The 17,948-nt window shown below is 47.4% G+C and overlaps 1 protein-coding gene across 16 annotated transcripts in view; it reads left to right on the top strand.

The window, feature by feature from the left end:
• The window catches only part of ptprma (protein tyrosine phosphatase receptor type Ma), a 176,272-nt gene that overhangs the window by 110,896 nt on the left and 47,428 nt on the right, over nucleotides 1–17,948 (top strand). For 6 of the 16 annotated variants that reach the window (XM_056738552.1, XM_056738554.1, XM_056738558.1 and 3 more), the window contains 2 exons: nucleotides 8,081–8,216; nucleotides 10,070–10,102. In XM_056738552.1, coding sequence (XP_056594530.1) covers nucleotides 8,081–8,216; nucleotides 10,070–10,102 — 169 coding nt within the window. The remainder of the gene's footprint in view (nucleotides 1–8,080; nucleotides 8,217–10,069; nucleotides 10,103–17,948) is intronic. The other 10 variants (XM_056738557.1, XM_056738560.1, XM_056738561.1 and 7 more) reach the window with 2 other exon arrangements.

The following is a 17,948-nucleotide window of genomic DNA, read 5'->3' as shown; positions in this document are numbered from 1 at the left end:
GTGTGAATCTCAAAAAACACGTTCAGATTGTGTCTCGGTCATATTTTGCCACATAATAAAAACATTTTGCATGTGTAATAAAATTGCAAAATATGACAATGCCAAACTATTTAATATTTTAAATGAAAGTTTAATTTTCTTTAAAGCATTTTTTCAGATGAACTGAGATGTGAACATGTTTTAGGAAGATTTAGCCAAAAGTGTGTATGTTGTGTTGGTAAAGTTTTCCTCAGCATGTGTGTGTTTGTGTTGGGCTATAAATGTTTGCAGGTTGAAGGTTATTGAGGATTTGTGAGGTCAACTAAAGTCTGATAAACTTCATTTGCGGTGTGCTGCAGAAGGTCACGTTCTATTAACTTACTGTAGAAAAAGACACAGCAAAACACACGGTCATGAAATTAACTGCTTTTTATTCAGCACTTATTTCTGTTAAAAGAATCAATATGACCCCGACAACCTGAAACAGCCTGTATAGTGCATGACAACATCGAGCTGTTGAAATATTACATCTCTATATTTACCAGCTGAAAAACCTGCCGGTGTTTGTTAAAGAATGTCAGATGAATGCTCTCATTGGTCGCTGTGGAAGAGTTTATAAAGGGAAAGATGTTGTAATTGATGCTTGTGTGTTTGCCACGGATGAACCGGCACAAATTGATGCTGTGAACAGAAAATTGGTTTCACTGGCAGGCCACAGAGAAAAGTGTTGTTCAGATAACTCACTTCTTCAGTAAAAACTCACGTCATGCTAATAGAATCTCTGTCACAGACTTCACACATATTGCACATGTGTAGAAGTATTTTGAGATGTGACATCATGTGTGTGTTTTGAAGCGCTGCACACATCACTCACATCCGTCAGGATCAAAGCATCATTCTTACACTTAATAATTCATCTGCGATTAAACACATTGCAGCATGTTGCCTGATAAAGTTAGCGGCCAGCTGGCATATAATTCTCTTTCATTCACTCCCTAAAGAGTGTTTTTACTCGCGTTTGGCATTTAGTGAGTGTTAATATTGCATCTGTGTCCTGTATTCAAACACAGTATGAAGTCACTTGTGTTCAAACTTCAGAGACGTGATGATAACAAACGTGCAGATTTTGATTGGTAGAAGTGTTTTGTTCATGCAGGAGAAGGTGACTCTTAGTTCACCTGCAGCAGAAACTCAAACCCTAAACACAGTCGGCTCTACCACAGCATTGGTCTCCATGGTAACGGCTGATGGATGCTGTCGGGCTTAGATTGAGAAACTGTAACTGGCAGAGGGAACAGATTCACAGCCCGGCGCTGTGATAGTTTTCATTCTCTGCTCATTTAGTGCGCTGGAAATGTCATCAGGCACACGCTTGACATGCCATCACGTTATACAGTAAACAGACAAACACTCTCTCTCTCTCTTCTGGGTTCTGACTGAAAGTGGAGTCTCTGACTGGACTGAAATGTAAAACAGCACAGGTGGAGAAAGAGCGTCTTGGTTACGTATGTAACCTCAGTTCCCTGATGGAGGGAACGAGACGTTGTGTCGAGAACGACAGATGGGGTTCGCCCTTGAGAACCAATCAACTCTGACTACTATAGAAAAGGCCAATGAAATTTGGCGAATGCAATTTGCATGCCGGGCTCCGCCCCCGGAAATCCGGTATAAAAGGAGGCCGGCGTGCAGCATTCACTTACCTTTGTTCTGAAGAGCCTGAGACCTCTCAAACTGCAGCAGAATACGATACGTGTTCGTGGCATAAGGGACACAACGTCTCGTTCCCTCCATCAGGGAACTGAGGTTACATACGTAACCAAGACGTTCCCTATCTGTCGGTCTCTCGACGTTGTGTCGAGAACGACAGATGGGGTTGCCTATGGAAAACGCCACAACGCTGTATCGCGTCACAATCTCTAGCGAAGCGACGGTAACAAGCCTGGGCGTGTCATCTCGAAGCTTTCGTGAGACTGTAACCTTCCAGTGTGGTGGTCGGGGGGTTCCAGAGCTTTCTTGGAGAAAGATGGGTACAGGCCTGACCGGTAACTTTCACGGACGGGGCCTTAGCTCTCTATAGGCGAGAGGCCGTCCAGATCAGTTTACACCGGGTAAGCGCGACTCTTAATCAGAGAAGCGCTACAGAGGCCACCTCCTACCCGTGGGGAGGAATATGGTGGATATAGGTATGGTCTCGTCCTTGGAGGAGAACGCATGGAACGTGCGGACTGAGTAGTTAACCGCGAGGTGGAGGCCCACCTGGGGAAGCTCATGGGTTACCAGGAGTGGGAACCATTCTCATGAGGATACATCAGACGGAACAGCCCACGGAGGGGGTGTTACAGACGTCCGGTAGCACTAGGTCCGGTTAGAGCTATCTGTGATAGCTCACATGGTATCCCGGCCTAAGGGGGAAGGCTGCTCTGCCCAGCCAGCCCCCAGGGGGTGCTTGTTTGGTGATGGATGGAATGCCTATTCTTAACCAGTGTCTGGGTAAGAAGGGAGGCTGGTGAGGTACCAGTTTCTTAGCGATGTGTTCGGGTAAGAAGAAAAGGTAAATAGCACACTGACCCAACCTGTTAGAGGGTGGAAAGGTGCTTTCGCAGGCATACGCCCCCCCGGATGCCAGTCCTACATGTCGCCACGCAGGACGTGGGCTGACACCGGGTTTACGCGAAGGTTGTTAACCCTTGCGAAGGTGTTTGGGCATAGCCCAACCCGCAGCTCTACAGATGTCTGCTAGAGAGGCGCTTCTGCCAGTGTCCAGGAGGTGGCTAAACTCCGTGTGGAGTGAGCCCTCACTGCCAATGGGCCTGGGAGATTCTGAGATCGGGATGCCATCGTAACGGCGTCCACGACCCAGTGCGCCAGCCTCTGTTTGGAGACAGCCTTCCCCTTCTGCTGTCCTCCAACAGACACGGAGCTGGTCAGAGCTTCAGAGCTCTGCGTGCGGTCCAGTACTTACTGGACACAACACTAATCGGGTTGGGTCTTCCTCCCCCATGGGGAGCGCCTGCAAGTTCACCACTTGGCCCCGGAGGGAGTAATGGGAACTTCTTGGGCACGCATCCGGGCCTGGGTCTCAAGATAACGTGAGAGTTTCCAGGGCCGAGTTTAAGGCAATCCAGGGACACGGAGGATGCTCGGTGGTCCCCTACCCTCTTGAAGGAAGTGAGCGCCGTCAGGAGGGCCGTCTTACTCTATGAGGAAGATCGGAACCTCCGAGGGGCTCTTTGGGGGGCCCTGAGGCTCCCCAGGACCACTTAGGGTCCCAAGAGGGTATGGAGCGGAGATGAGGCGGATTCCGCCCTCTCGCTGCTTAGGAACCTGGTGACCAGGTCGTGTTGCCCTAGAAACTTTCCACCGACTGAGTCGTGATGAGTGGCAATAGCGACTACATACACTTTCAGTGTGGAAGGGAGATGTTAGTCTCCAGTCTCGTGAGGAGGGGAACACAATCCTGATCAAGCACCTCAGTGGGTCTTTCTCGTTGAGAAAGACACCAGGACGAGAAGAGGCACCGTCTAGAGGCGTGTAACCGCCTAGTAGATGGGGCCCTAGCCTGGGTGATGGTCTCAGCCGTATAGGGGGAGTAGCCATCTTAGGATCTTCTCGTCCCGTCTAGAGACCAGACATGGGTGTTCCAGAGGTCTGATCTGGGATGCCAGAACGTGTCCTTCCCCTGAGAGAGCAGGTCCTCTGTCAGGGGAATGGTTCAGGGGGAGTCGCTGTCCAGAGCATCGGCTCTGAGGCCAAGTGCGGTTAGACCGGTGTGGTGTAACCAATAACACTTGGTGCTCCTGCTCCCTGACCTTGCACAGAGTCTGTACAAGAAGGCTCCTGGGGGGGGGAAGGTGTGCTTCCGCCCATCCCGCGGCCAGCTGTGCGCAAGGATATCCGTGCCGAGGGCAGGGACTATCAAGCGGGCAAATGGTGGTGTTACGGGAGGTGAACAGGTTTTACCTGGGCCTACCCGAACAGCCTCCAAATGAGCTGGACTGCACGGGGGTGGAGTCGGCACTCTCCACGAGGCATAAACTGGCGAGAAAGCACGTCGGCTGTCTAGATCAGTTTGCCCGGGGTGTGTGGCCTGCAGGGAACGAGTAACCTGTTGACTCCACCGGAGGAGGCGTCGAGCAAGTTGTGTTTAGCTGCTGTGTGCGAACGCCACCCTGACGATCTGTATTCGCTACAGCTATAGTGCTGTCCTCGGAACAGCACGTGCATGTCTCGCACGAGAGGCCGTAGCCTGCTCAGTGCAAGTAGCATAGCCCACAACTCTTGGCAATTGATATGCCAGCGCAGGCGGGGGTTCGTCCAACACCCCACCTGCGTGCCCGTTGCACACTACACCGCACCCCTGCAGGGAGACTTCAGTCGTCACCACGACCTGCCTCATAACCTGCTCAAAGGGACCTGAGTCCGTCGAAAAAGTCATAAAGACTAGGGGTTATGGTGCGTCGGCAGCAGGGCGGCATCACCATGCGCCTGCTGCCGGTGTGCCACGCTCTCCTCGGAACTCGACTCTGAAACCAGTGTTGGAGCGGTGTCATGTGCATCAACTCGAGGGGTATTAACCCGCGAGGACGCCATGTGTCCCAGGAGCCTCTGAATTGTTTCAGGGGGACCGCTGTCTGCCTAAAATGTTCATTTCAGACAGTTCAACACTGGTTGGGCACAACTGCGGACAGGTGTGCTGACATGGTGACAGAGCTGAGTTCCATACCGAGAAAGAGGATGCTCTGCACTGGGGAGAGCTTGCCCCTCTCTTGGTTGACCTGGAGTCCCAATCGACCTAGGTGCCGGAGCACCAGGTCCCTTTGTGTACATAACAGATCTCGCGAGTGTGCCAAGATAGGCCAGTCGCTGAGATAGTTTAGTACCCGCTCGCCTTCCTCCTCTCAGGGAGAAAGGGCGGTCAGGGACAGACCGAAAGGGAGGACTCTGTACTGATATGCCCGCCTCTCGCACGCGAACCGTGGGAACGGCCGGTGTCGAGGAGGATCGAGACATGAAAGTAAGCGTCCTTCAGGTCGATTGCCACGAACCAATCCTGACACCTCATAGATGTCAGGACGCGCCTCTGTGTGAGCACCCTGAATGGCAGCTTGTGAAGGTGCTCTGTTCAGGGTACGCAGCCTTTGGGGGCAACCTGCCGTCTTTCTTGGGAACGATGAAGTGCGGGTGGTGACCCACTGAACATCTTGGTTTTGAGGGACGAACTCGATGCCTGTTTTGCCAGAAGGGTGGTGACCTCTACCCGAAGTACGGAGGCGTCCCTGCCTCTGACAGAGGGAGAGATGATGCCCCGAAACTTGGGTGAGTCTCTGGCGAACTGGATCGAGTAACCAAGACGGACCGCCCTCATTAGCCAGCGAGACAGTGTGGGCAGCTCTCGAGCTCCCAGGGACTGTGACAGGGTGACCAAGGGGACGGTCTGCTTCATCATTCCCACGGGGGGTGGTTCGTCGGCTGGCGGAGCTAACCATGTCACGGGGAGTCCCCGGAGGGAAGGTTTTTGCTCCGCCTGCTTACCTGCCTGGCGGGACAACGGCACGCACTGTCGGTTTGAGAGTGGTGACAGCTGTCATATGTGTACGACCTCACGCCTCGCCAGGATGTGAGGTCGGTTCGCCGAGCACAGTCCAGTGGAGTGTGCGATCGGCTGCAAGTAAACCCGGGGAGAACAGAAAACTCAGTGAGTAAGTGGGCGCCAAGCCCTAACAAGGGCCCGGCTTTGGTGACGAGGCAGGAGTCGTCCCGTACCGACCGATCAGAGCCGTGGCTGTGAAGGTTCGGGCCCGATGTTGTTCTCCCTGGGGTCTTCCCGTCAGTGTCCCTTCTCGCGAGGAGGTTGCTGACGGGGTGGAGGTTTCCCCCTCGACCTCTGCTTCCGGGGTGCCGCCTGTGGGGGCACAGGAACCGGAGCCGATGTCGAAAGGGTCCTGGGTTGCAGGGAAGCAGACGTCACGTGAGATCTCGGAGGCCTGTAGGCGGCCGAGTCGCGGCGTGAAAAAAATGTGGTTAATTGCCACGGTCTGCTTCGCCGTCAAAAAACTGCTGAGCGCAGTCCTCGACGGTGTTACCAACAACCCACCCTGCGAGATGAGTGCATCAAGAAAGCGGACTTCCTTGCTGTCACTCTTCTGCACAAGGTATAGCCGGGGGTGTCTCTCCTGGACCACTACCGTGGACATCGTCCGACCCAGGGCCCGTGCCGCCGCCTTAGTCGCCCGTAGAGCGCTGTCAGCGGTGGCACGGAGATCCTGCATTATACCCGGGTCGGCCTTACCCTCGTGGAGCCCTCTCAACGCCCTGGCCTGGCGGACCTGCAGGATGGCCAAGGCATAGAGAGAGGAGGCAGCCTGGCCCGCAACATCGCAAGCTTTCGACACCAGTGATGCCGAAGTCTTACGTGCTTTGGACGGTAGGAGTGGTCGATCCCCCCCCAGGTGGTAGCCGTCCGCGGCACAGGTGCACCGCAGGCGGACGTTCCACCCGGGGGATCTCGACGCAGTCCTTGGCTGCCTCACCATCGAGGGAAGTAAGGGAGCCGGAGCTGGTTTCACTGGAACGGTCCGTGAGTGGAGCGTTCCAAGTTTTACACAGCTCCTCATGCACCTCCGGGAAAAACATGGCACCCGGGGTGGGCGCGGTTTGCACCGCGCACCGACCTCGGGAACCACGTATCCCCGGGTTAGCACGGATGACATCACTTCTGCTTCCTCCTGAACTCGACCGCTGGGGGTGGAGTTTGGATTCGGCAGAGTCGGATGCCAGTCTCCCTCCGATGCTGCGAGCGACATCTCATCTACGTCACACATCGTTTCCGAGTGTGTGCGTGAGGATCCGGACGGTATGCCACCGCCGGTTGGGGAACGTTCAGAAGAGCGAATCGGGGTGCGATCGGCCCGTGAGCACTTGGCTGGCGGGTTTACGTTCGCAGAGTTCCCCGTATCACTAACGCTGCTAACGTGGGTGGTCATCGGGGCCGTAGCCACAGATGTCACAGCCCGGGTAGCAGACGAAATGGTGGCTGGTTCCCGTAGGAAGACAGCCACCCGTGACCGCAACTTCTGAATGACAATCTGCCCGCAGTGCAGGCAGATGTGTCAACGAACGCTGCTTCAGTGTGCTGGACGCCCAGACACCTAATGCAGCGATCGTGTCCATCCCCCTCCTCGATGAGGGTGCCGCACCCAAGAGAACAGCGGGACATGCCGCGCTGGAGATTGCTCAGTTAGTCCTGAAAAGGACTTTTAGAAAAAATCTCTAACACCTCCGGAACCGCCGAGACGCCCAGGGGAAGGTCGCTGCAGGAAGGGACGATCCGCTGTAACACGTCGTAGCACCAGCGTGTAGTTGTAGAGGATTGAATCCTGAGTTGTACTCATGAGCGATGGCTCTGAAGAACAAAAGGTAAGTGAATGCTGCACGCCGGCCTCCTTTTATACCGGATTTCCGGGGGCGGAGCCCGGCATGCAAATTGCATTCGCCAAATTTCATTGGCCTTTTCTATAGTAGTCAGAGTTGATTGGTTCTCAAGGGCGAACCCCATCTGTCGTTCTCGACACAACGTCGAGAGACCGACAGAAAGGGAACTCAGAGGTTTATACATCACCAGATTTAATAGAGATCTCAGTTCTGTTTCAATCAAGTGTCTGATGTTTCTGTTGTGAACTAAAACAAATAAAAAACATAACAATTACAATTATTAAAACGTTTTCATGGAGAGCATTATTGAAATTTTTAGTTAGATTTTTAACATAACTGCAAATTAGTAGAAAATCTCGGTAGTTCATGTTTATATTGAAGCCAATCTGAGCATAATGTGAGATCTTGTTTTTTCTGGTGAGACATCATTTGGGCTGTTTTTCATTGAATCCCTTTGCAATGAATCAAAGTGACGTTGATGATACTAATCTGTGAATCCTGCCATCAATCCTGTTTTTAATCCTATGTTGGCAATTTCCATATTCCCTTGCTTTTCCTCATGTGTTGTGTTGTCATGTCATCATATTAATTGTGGTCATTGAGTGATGATGACCTCATAAGGTGACATCACAGCGTCTCAGTGGATGATGGTATGTATGTTGTGTTTCAGGTGCGGCCACCAGGAAGCCTGATGCTGTTGAACCTGAGAAACAGACCGATCACACGGTGAAGATCGCTGGCGTGATCGCTGGCATTCTGCTCTTCGTCATCATCTTCCTCGGTGTGGTGCTGGTCATGAAGAAACGGTAAGAGAGAGTGAGAAAGGAATCCACTGAACATGACTCACAGGAGTTTTTGTGTGTGTGTGATGTGAGTTTAATTCTGAGATTATGAGTCTCTAACAGATCACATAATAGAATGAAACTAAAGGGCATGATCCGTTGGAGAGATGCAGATTTGTGAATGATGTCCAGTGAATTCTCCTCATGGATGATGTTTTTATCACTGGCTCTTTAAGGTTTATGTACAGAAATGTTCATGCATGTTCAGCGTTCATCTCTCCGTGTTTCACGCCGTCCCTTTGACAACTGACGACGGAATAATTGATTTGATCTGTGTGATCAAAGCTTTGGTGTCGTCTGATGAAATATTCCGCTTTAGTTCTCCGTGCAGTAAACGTCAGCGCCGTAATGACCTGGTGACAGGAAAACAGCGCTAATATTTTCCGAGCAGAATAAGAAGAAAAGCAAGAGATAAGAGAGAAAATTTGATGAAAGGCCTTCTTTTCTTTCTGTTTTTTTTTCAAAGAGGGATGTAGCTCGGGGCGAGTTGCTCGGGGCAAGTTTACATTGGATTCGGTGCAAAACGCTTCAGTGGTGTTTGTGAGCTCTGCTTTATATTCTGACAGAGTTTCACCCAAAGCTCTCTCGCTCTCTCTTCGGGCCTTCAGATGTAAATTGAAGGCAGGTTAAAGTAAATATGTTTTTAATGAGAGTCATTACGCCGCTAGAATAAGGGTATTTGTCTGGATTGATTTTGCTGTTGAGTTTGAGAACGGCCAAACATTTGTAGAGGAATGGCTTCATTCTGCTGACTAGACACGCCAGACGCTTTCCGTCTCATCATTTGTATGCTTTGCCCAGTAGTTCTTAGCATAATGACCTTGGCATGGCATGTTAAATCTAAATGTAATTTGATGGAATCTATAGGCAGAGACGGAATCGACTGTGAAGATAGACGTGTAATAAAGTCTGAGTGCTGTAAAAACTTCACTAAACTCACCACTTAACCTGATGGAGCTGATCTAATCTCTGTCTGTTCTTCTCTCTGTGTCTCTCTTATCTAACGCCGCCAGTGACCCTCTCACACCTCATGAAAACAAACTACAGTAACCACTGCTTTACCGTGGGTTATTCAAACCATAATCTACACTGTAAAACTTTGGTTTGCCAGTAACCGACTGTAGATTGAATTACTACTAAATACTACTTTCCTATTAGTACTGTTTTCAATTACTTTAATCAAAATAAAACAATTTGACTTTTGAGATTCAAAATGAGCAAGAACAGACAAAACATATAAATAAATCTACTTCTTAAATTACGATACATTTACATAACAAGAAAAGTGACCTGACATATTTAGTCTTGTTTTATCAAAGAAAAATATATAAACTGTAAATTAAATCTACAGTTAATTAGTGGCGAACCTGCTGTGAAGTTACAGTAAAGTTTTACAGTGTATCTGTTTTTACCATTAGAAACCATAATGCTAGTAAGACCCAGTTTGACACAAAAGCACATACAGTATAGTCTGATGAGTGTGCCTTGTTTTCTATTTATTATTTACTGTATTCAGTTACCAATAAACATTCCACATTTCTGTGTAAATCATTCATAAAACCCAAACACAGCGTAGAATATAATCTCACACAGCCTCATTAAACACAGAGACTGTAATGATAGTCTATTGTCATGGCCCCGCCCACAGTCAGGTCCAAGGCTCCGCCCACAGCCCTGCCTCACAATGCGCACTCGAGGTCACGTGTGTCACCATGTCAGGTTTTGTTCATTTTTCTATATTTTCAGACATTAATATATTTTACGTTTCTTTCCTTCCATTTCATTCCCTCCCCCCTCCACCCGTCCCACCCGCTCAGCAGAAGATCCTCTTACTCCTACACTTACTACCTGTAAGTAAAACACTTTGTGCACACCTCTAGCTGCCGTGCTGTCTTCCTCGCCTCTTCTGATATCACATGCATGAATCTAATCCAGTGACGTCCGTCCTCCTGTCAAACTCCAGAGCGTCAGCTCCAGTGATGATGTGAACGCACAAGACCCGTGCCGTTATGGTAATGATTCTCTCTTTGCTTCTGGAGTTTGAAGGGAGGATGGAAACACTTTACTGATATGAATGATAAGATTCCCTTAGAGTTGAAGAAATATTCACTTCGATCCTTTCATTCACACATGTCTTCTTTTATGTTCTGTACATGTTTATATCTCACTTCTGTTCTGCATGCCAGTCTGTTTGCTGCATGTCATGTCATCATGTGTCACACACACACAAAGACTCTCACAGACCATCTCTTGGCACTGTACAGTATTGGAGCGTGTGAGATGTGAAATGATTGTAAATGTGAGAATCTGATGATGGGTTTAAAGGTTAATGAGATGAACTGATCCTCTGACAAACATCAGATTTCTTCTGAAGCACATTTCAAGCTGCAGAATGTAACTCTCACTTCTATCACTACATCAACCTCACACCTGAGCCGCTCCTGGAGATCAACTGTCCTGTAGAGTTAAATTCCGGCCTGTTGTCATGAGATGGTGAAGACCTTGATCAAGTGGTTCAGAGGTGTTTAAGACGCTGATCTCTTCAGGACTGTAGATCTTCAGGTGCATGACTGAACATCAGAAAAACAACTGAGATTTCCTGCAGCTCAACACATAAACCATTATTATAAGTTTACTGATCATGTGTACTTGCGCACACAAGGAATGTTCTATGATGATGTTGGAAGCACACTGTGACGAGACAAATTATAGAGATAAAGACAGTGTAATGAAGATGATAAAATTATAAATGTATATAAAATACTATTGTGCAGAATGGGAATAACATAAGAGACATTGTAAAGGGTAGTGTATTGTTGAGTTGACATTATTTACAGATGACTAGTCCCAGACTAACTTAAAATATATCAGTGCCATTGTTTTGTCTTAAAATACACACCAGTGAGGTTTTTTATAAATGATGTTTTTAAAACTACCTAAATATCCTAATGTTACTAAAGCCTAGTCATGGTTTAAGAGAATCCCTGTCCTGAAAACCGTGAGGGAGTGACTTAGTGACAGAGTGGGTGAGCGACAGAGTGAGCGTCCGAGTGAGGGAGTGAGTGAGGAAGTGATAGAGTGAGTGAGGAAGTGATAGAGTGAGTGAGGAAGTGATAGAGGAGGTGATGGAGTGAGGGAATGACAGAGGGAGTGAAAGAGTGAGTGAGTGAGTGAGTGAGTGAGGAAGTGAGGAAGTGATAGAGTGAGTAAGAAAGTGATAGAGGAGGTGATAGAGTGAGGGAATGACAGAGGGAGCGAAAGAGTGAGTGAATGAGTGAGGAAGTGATAGAGTGAGTAAGGAAGTGATAGAGTGAGTGAGGAAGTGATAGAGGAGGTGATAGAGTGAGGGAATGACAGAGGGAGTGAGTGAGTGAGTGAGGAAGTGAGTGAGTGAGTGAGTGAGTGAGTGAGTGAGTGAGTGATAGAGGAGGTGATAGAGTGAGAGAATGACAGAGGGAGTGAAAGAGTGAGGAAGTGATAGAGTGAGTGAGGAAGTGATAGAGGAGGTGATAGAGTGAGGGAATGACAGAGGGAGTGAAAGAGTGAGGAAGTGATAGAGTGAGTGAGGAAGTGATAGAGTGAGTGAGGAAGTGATAGAGGAGGTGATAGAGTGAGGGAATGACAGAGGGAGTGAGTGAGTGAGGAAGTGAGTGAGTGAGTGAGTGAGTGAGTGAGTGATAGAGGAGGTGATAGAGTGAGGGAATGACAGAGGGAGTGAAAGAGTGAGTGAGGAAGTGATAGAGTGAGTGAGGAAGTGAGTTAGTGAGTGAGTGAGGAAGTGATAGAGGAGGTGATAGGGTGAGGGAATGGCAGAGGGAGCGAAAGAGTGAGTGAGTGAGGAAGTGATAGAGTGAGTGAGGAAGTGATAGAGTGAGTGAGGAAGTGATAGAGGAGGTGATAGAGTGAGGGAATGACAGAGGGAGTGAGTGAGTGAGTGAGGAAGTGAGTGAGTGAGAGAGTGAGTGAGTGATAGAGGAGGTGATAGAGTGAGAGAATGACAGAGGGAGTGAAAGAGTGAGGAAGTGATAGAGTGAGTGAGGAAGTGATAGAGGAGGTGATAGAGTGAGGGAATGACAGAGGGAGTGAAAGAGTGAGGAAGTGATAGAGTGAGTGAGGAAGTGATAGAGTGAGTGAGGAAGTGATAGAGGAGGTGATAGAGTGAGGGAATGACAGAGGGAGTGAGTGAGTGAGGAAGTGAGTGAGTGAGTGAGTGAGTGAGTGAGTGAGTGATAGAGGAGGTGATAGAGTGAGGGAATGACAGAGGGAGTGAAAGAGTGAGTGAGTGAGGAAGTGATAGAGTGAGTGAGGAAGTGAGTTAGTGAGTGAGTGAGGAAGTGATAGAGGAGGTGATAGGGTGAGGGAATGACAGAGGGAGCGAAAGAGTGAGTGAGTGAGTGAGTGAGTGAGTGAGTGAATGAGGAAGTGATAGAGTGAGGGAGTGACAGAGTGAAGGAGTAATAGAATGAGGAAGTAATAGAGTGAAGGAGTAATAGAATGAGGAAGTGATAGAGTGAGGGAGTGACAGAGTGAAGGAGTAATAGAATGAGGAAGTGATAGAGTGAAGGAGTAATAGAATGAGGGAGTGACAGAGTGAAGGAGTAATAGAATGAGGAAGTGATAGAGTGAAGGAGTAATAGAATGAGGAAGTGATAGAGTGAGGGAGTGACAGAGTGAAGGAGTAATAGAATGAGGAAGTGATAGAGTGAAGGAGTAATAGAATGAGGGAGTGATAGAGTGAGTGAGGAAGTGATAGAGTGAGTGAGGAAGTGATAGAGTGAAGGAGTAATAGAATGAGGGAGTGATAGAGTGAGTGAGGAAGTGATAGAGTGAGGGAGTGACAGAGTGAAGGAGTAATAGAATGAGGAAGTGATAGAGTGAAGGAGTAATAGAATGAGGGAGTGACAGAGTGAAGGAGTAATAGAATGAGGAAGTGATAGAGTGAAGGAGTAATAGAATGAGGAAGTGATAGAGTGAGGGAGTGACAGAGTGAAGGAGTAATAGAATGAGGAAGTGATAGAGTGAAGGAGTAATAGAATGAGGGAGTGATAGAGTGAGTGAGGAAGTGATAGAGTGAAGGAGTAATAGAATGAGGAAGTGATAGAGTGAAGGAGTAATAGAATGAGGAAGTGATAGAGTGAGGGAGTGACAGAGTGAAGGAGTAATAGAATGAGGAAGTGATAGAGTGAAGGAGTAATAGAATGAGGGAGTGATAGAGTGAGTGAGGAAGTGATAGAGTGAGTGAGGAAGTGATAGAGTGAAGGAGTAATAGAATGAGGGAGTGATAGAGTGAGTGAGGAAGTGATAGAGTGAGTGAGGAAGTGATAGAGTGAAGGAGTAATAGAATGAGGGAGTGATAGAGTGAGTGAGGAAGTGATAGAGTGAAGGAGTAATAGAATGAGGGAGTGATAGAGTGAGTGAGGAAGTGATAGAGTGAAGGAGTAATAGAATGAGGGAGTGATAGAGTGAAGGAGTAATAGAATGAGGAAGTGATAGAGTGAAGGAGTAATAGAATGAGGAAGTGATAGAGTGAAGGAATGACAGACTGGGTGACAGAGTGAGTGAGTGATAGAGTGAGGAAGTGATAGAGTGAAGGAATGACAGACTGGGTGACAGAGTGAGTGAGTGATAGAGTGAGGGAGTGATAGAGTAAGTGAGGAAGTGATAGAGTGAAGGAGTAATAGAATGAGGGAGTAAGTGAGGAAGTGATAGAGTGAAGGAGTAATAGAATGAGGGAGTAAGTGAGGAAGTGATAGAGTGAAGGAGTAATAGAATGAGGGAGTGATAGAGTGAAGGAGTAATAGAATGAGGGAGTGATAGAGTGAGTGAGGAAGTGATAGAGTGAAGGAGTAATAGAATGAGGAAGTGATAGAGTGAAGGAATGACAGACTGGGCGACCGAGTGAGTGAGTGATAGAGTGAGGGAGTGATAGAGTGAGGGAGTGATAGAGTGAGTGAGTGATAGAGTAAGTGAGGAAGTGATAAAGTGAATGAGTAATAGAATAAGGGAGGGATAGAGTGAAGGAGTAATAGAATGAGGAAGTGATAGAGTGAAGGAATGACAGACTGGGTGACAGAGTGAGTGAGTGATAGAGTGAGGGAGTGATAAAGTGAAGGAATGACAGACTGGGTGACAGAGTGAGTGAGTGATAGAGTGAGGGAGTGATAGAGTGAGGGAATGAAAGACTGGGTGACAGAGTGAGGGAGTGATAGAGTAAGTGAGGAAGTGATAGAGTGAGGGAATGACAGAGTGAAGAAGTGACAGATTGAGGGAATGACAAAGTGAGGAAGTGACAGAGTGAGGGAGTGACAGAGTGAGGAAGTGACAGATTGAGGGAATGACAGAGTGAGGGAGTGACAGAGTGAGGGAGTGACAGAGTGAGGAAGTGACAGAGTGAGGGAGTGACAGAGTGAGGGAGTGACAGAGTGAGGAAGTGACAGAGTGAGGAAGTGACAGATTGAGGGAATGACAGAGTGAGGGAGTGACAGAGTGAGGAAGTGACAGAGTGAGGGAGTGACAGAGTGAGGAAGTGACAGATTGAGGGAATGACAGAGTGAGGGAGTGACAGAGTGAGGAAGTGACAGAGTGAGGGAGTGACAGAGTGAGGAAGTGACAGATTGAGGGAATGACAGAGTGAGGGAGTGACAGAGTGAGGAAGTGACAGAGTGAGGGAGTGACAGAGTGAGGGAGTGATAGAGTAAGTGAGGAAGTGATAGAGTGAGGAAGTGACAGAGTGAGGAAGTGACAGATTGAGGGAATGACAGAGTGAGGGAGTGACAGAGTGAGGGAGTGACAGAGTGAGGAAGTGACAGAGTGAGGAAGTGACAGATTGAGGGAATGACAGAGTGAGGGAGTGACAGAGTGAGGAAGTGACAGAGTGAGGGAGTGACAGAGTGAGGGAGTGATAGAGTAAGTGAGGAAGTGATAGAGTGAGGAAGTGACAGAGTGAGGAAGTGACAGATTGAGGGAATGACAGAGTGAGGGAGTGACAGAGTGAGGGAGTGACAGAGTGAGGGAGTGATAGAGTGAGGGAATGACAGAGTGAAGAAGTGACAGATTGAGGGAATGACAGAGTGAGGAAGTGACAGAGTGAGGAAGTGACAGAGTGAGGGAGTGACAGAGTGAGGAAGTGACAGAGTGAGGAAGTGACAGAGTGAGGAAGTGACAGATTGAGGGAATGACAGAGTGAGGGAGTGACAGAGTGAGGAAGTGACAGAGTGAGGGAGTGACAGAGTAAGGAAGTGACAGAGTGAGGAAGTGACAGAGTGAGGAAGTGACAGAGTGAGGAAGTGACAGAGTGAGGAAGTGACAGAGTGAGGAAGTGACAGAGTGAGGGAATGACAGAGTGAGGAAGTGACAGAGTGAGGAAGTGACAGAGTGAGGAAGTGACAGAGTGAGGAAGTGACAGAGTGAGGAAGTGACAGAGTGAGGAAGTGAGAACTTCACTGTGGTCACAACTAAACACTGTGAACATAAGTCCTGGTTCTTGTCATGATTATAATTATTGAAGCTGTAATGGTGTTATGGTGATAAAACCTCAATGTTTGAAAAGTGTTTGGATTTATTTTGTTGTACAGTAAAGAATGTAAGTCATGTTATATATGAGAGCACTGAGCAAATTAGTTGTGAATGTAAAAGTCAAGACAGGTCAGTTTGTCATCGTATCAGCAGAGATGTAGTTCATGTAAAGACTTCACATAAACCATCTCACTAAGGCACTAGAGAAACCTCTCCATCCCTCTCTCTCTCTCTATATATATATATATATATATCTCTCTCTCTCTCTCTCTCTCCCTCTCTCTCTCTCTCTCTCTATATATATATCTCTCTCTCTCTCTCTCTCTCACTCTCTCTCTCACTCTCTCTCTCTCTCTCTCTCTCTCTCTCTGGCTGGTTTAACTGGGCGATCTACAGAGCAGGAGCACTTAATTAAATCGTTCACTGAGGCCTCACGCAGAACAAGAAACAAATTAATTGCAACAAGAGGGCGAGCATTTGTCTCGGCTGACAGATTCTGCGCTGTGGAGGAAAGAGGGAGAGAGAGAGAGGGAGACGTTTTCTCTGTGGACTCAGGACGAGAAGCCCGGCGTCGCCCTCTGATGCAGGTAATAGGGTAACGCTGTGATCCACCAATCAGACGGCTGTTTACAGGAGATGGTAATGAGATGAGATGAGGTAGCAGACGGTTTGAGAATGAGTCAATAATTCAATTACACTCTGATTAAAGATTATTAATGAGTGCATCAAGCACACCTGCACATTTAACATCCTCTTCCCTGAGATATCACCATCAGTGTTTCCCATGAAGTTCAATAGTTCAGGTCTCAGGGATCACATCACTAAATACTGAATTCAATCTGTGACAGTAAGAAGCACTAATGGAGAACAGAAGGACGTCTTATTATAATCATGATTGTCTCATCTGCTGTAACCAGACCAGACGAATAAACATTTGTGAGGAAATGAAAGTGAGTGTAGATCAGAGCTGTTAACACTGTCAGGTGTTCTGTGACACATCACTCAAACAGAAGATGAAGGTCAGAGGTCAGCTCTGTTAGAATGAATCTGAATTGAATGTGTTGCCGGAGCAGATTATTTTTGATTCAGTGCTGCTGTGATCTGTCATAATGTTTGGTAAATCCATTCTGATTCTTCTGAAGGATCTGAGGTTTGGGTCACAGAGTGAACGCGAGTGATTTCAGTGTGTGTTGAGTTGCGTGCTGCGTGGTGATTGGCTGTCATTTTGGCAGGTGGTGATACTTTTGCTTACAGTCACGTGTGAGAAGAGAACCTTCACCTGCGACACTTTCATTAAACCGTCAGCACATTACATCTTAATATTCTTCACACCACATCCTCTCGGATTAAAATGACAAATCAACTCCTTTCTCTCTTTATTATCTTTCATTTTGACTTCAGTTTTAATAGTTTAGCAATATGCTGTTGTGTTGAGAAGACACTATTAGAACAAACCTGTCATTTAAATTCCCCAGTTCTTATTCTGAAATGAGGGAAGAGTTTTGGAGAAGTGTGTTGTTGTTTAGTATGCAGATGTGTTGGTGTGAGAGCGGTGCATGCTGGGAGCTTGTCACATGTGTGGATGTCAGAGGAAATGTGCAGGTGACCTCTGTATCTGCAGGGAAATTCATTTGATGAGCCGTTGACAGCTTGTGTCAAGCTTCACCGCTCATATCAATGAGTCTAGAACATCATCACTCACATAAACTAATACTGTGTGTGTGTGTGTGTGTGTGTGTGCATGCATGCGTGTATGCGTGTGTGTTTATCTGAAACTTGTCAAAATAAGTGAAGCGGGATTCAGTTCTTTTTATTCTGCATGAGACCACATTCTGTTTAATAAAACTTTAGAAAACTTGACTCTTCATTTAGATATATTATAAAAGAGTAAGTAACATATGATTTTTATGGTCCTACTTTTGTTTCTGGAGTGTCCAACGACAAGTTTATGTACATAGAAGGTGCAAAAACACTATTATGTCGTAATAATAGTCAGTTATTCTTATTTACTTCTTGACTGACTCTCAAATGATTTGTTCTGTGATTCATCCGTCTAATCCCCTCCTATCCGCTAGCCTAGTGTTTTGTGATTGGTCAGATGGTGTAGTCTGCTGTGATTGGTCAAACACGTTCATCATGTGTCGCAAATGGAACGCCTACCATCATTGCTGTTATATATTA

This window comes from Triplophysa dalaica, chromosome 23 (assembly GCF_015846415.1).
Source record: "Triplophysa dalaica isolate WHDGS20190420 chromosome 23, ASM1584641v1, whole genome shotgun sequence".
NCBI lineage: Eukaryota > Metazoa > Chordata > Actinopteri > Cypriniformes > Nemacheilidae > Triplophysa > Triplophysa dalaica.
This window is presented reverse-complemented; position numbering and strand designations above follow the sequence as displayed.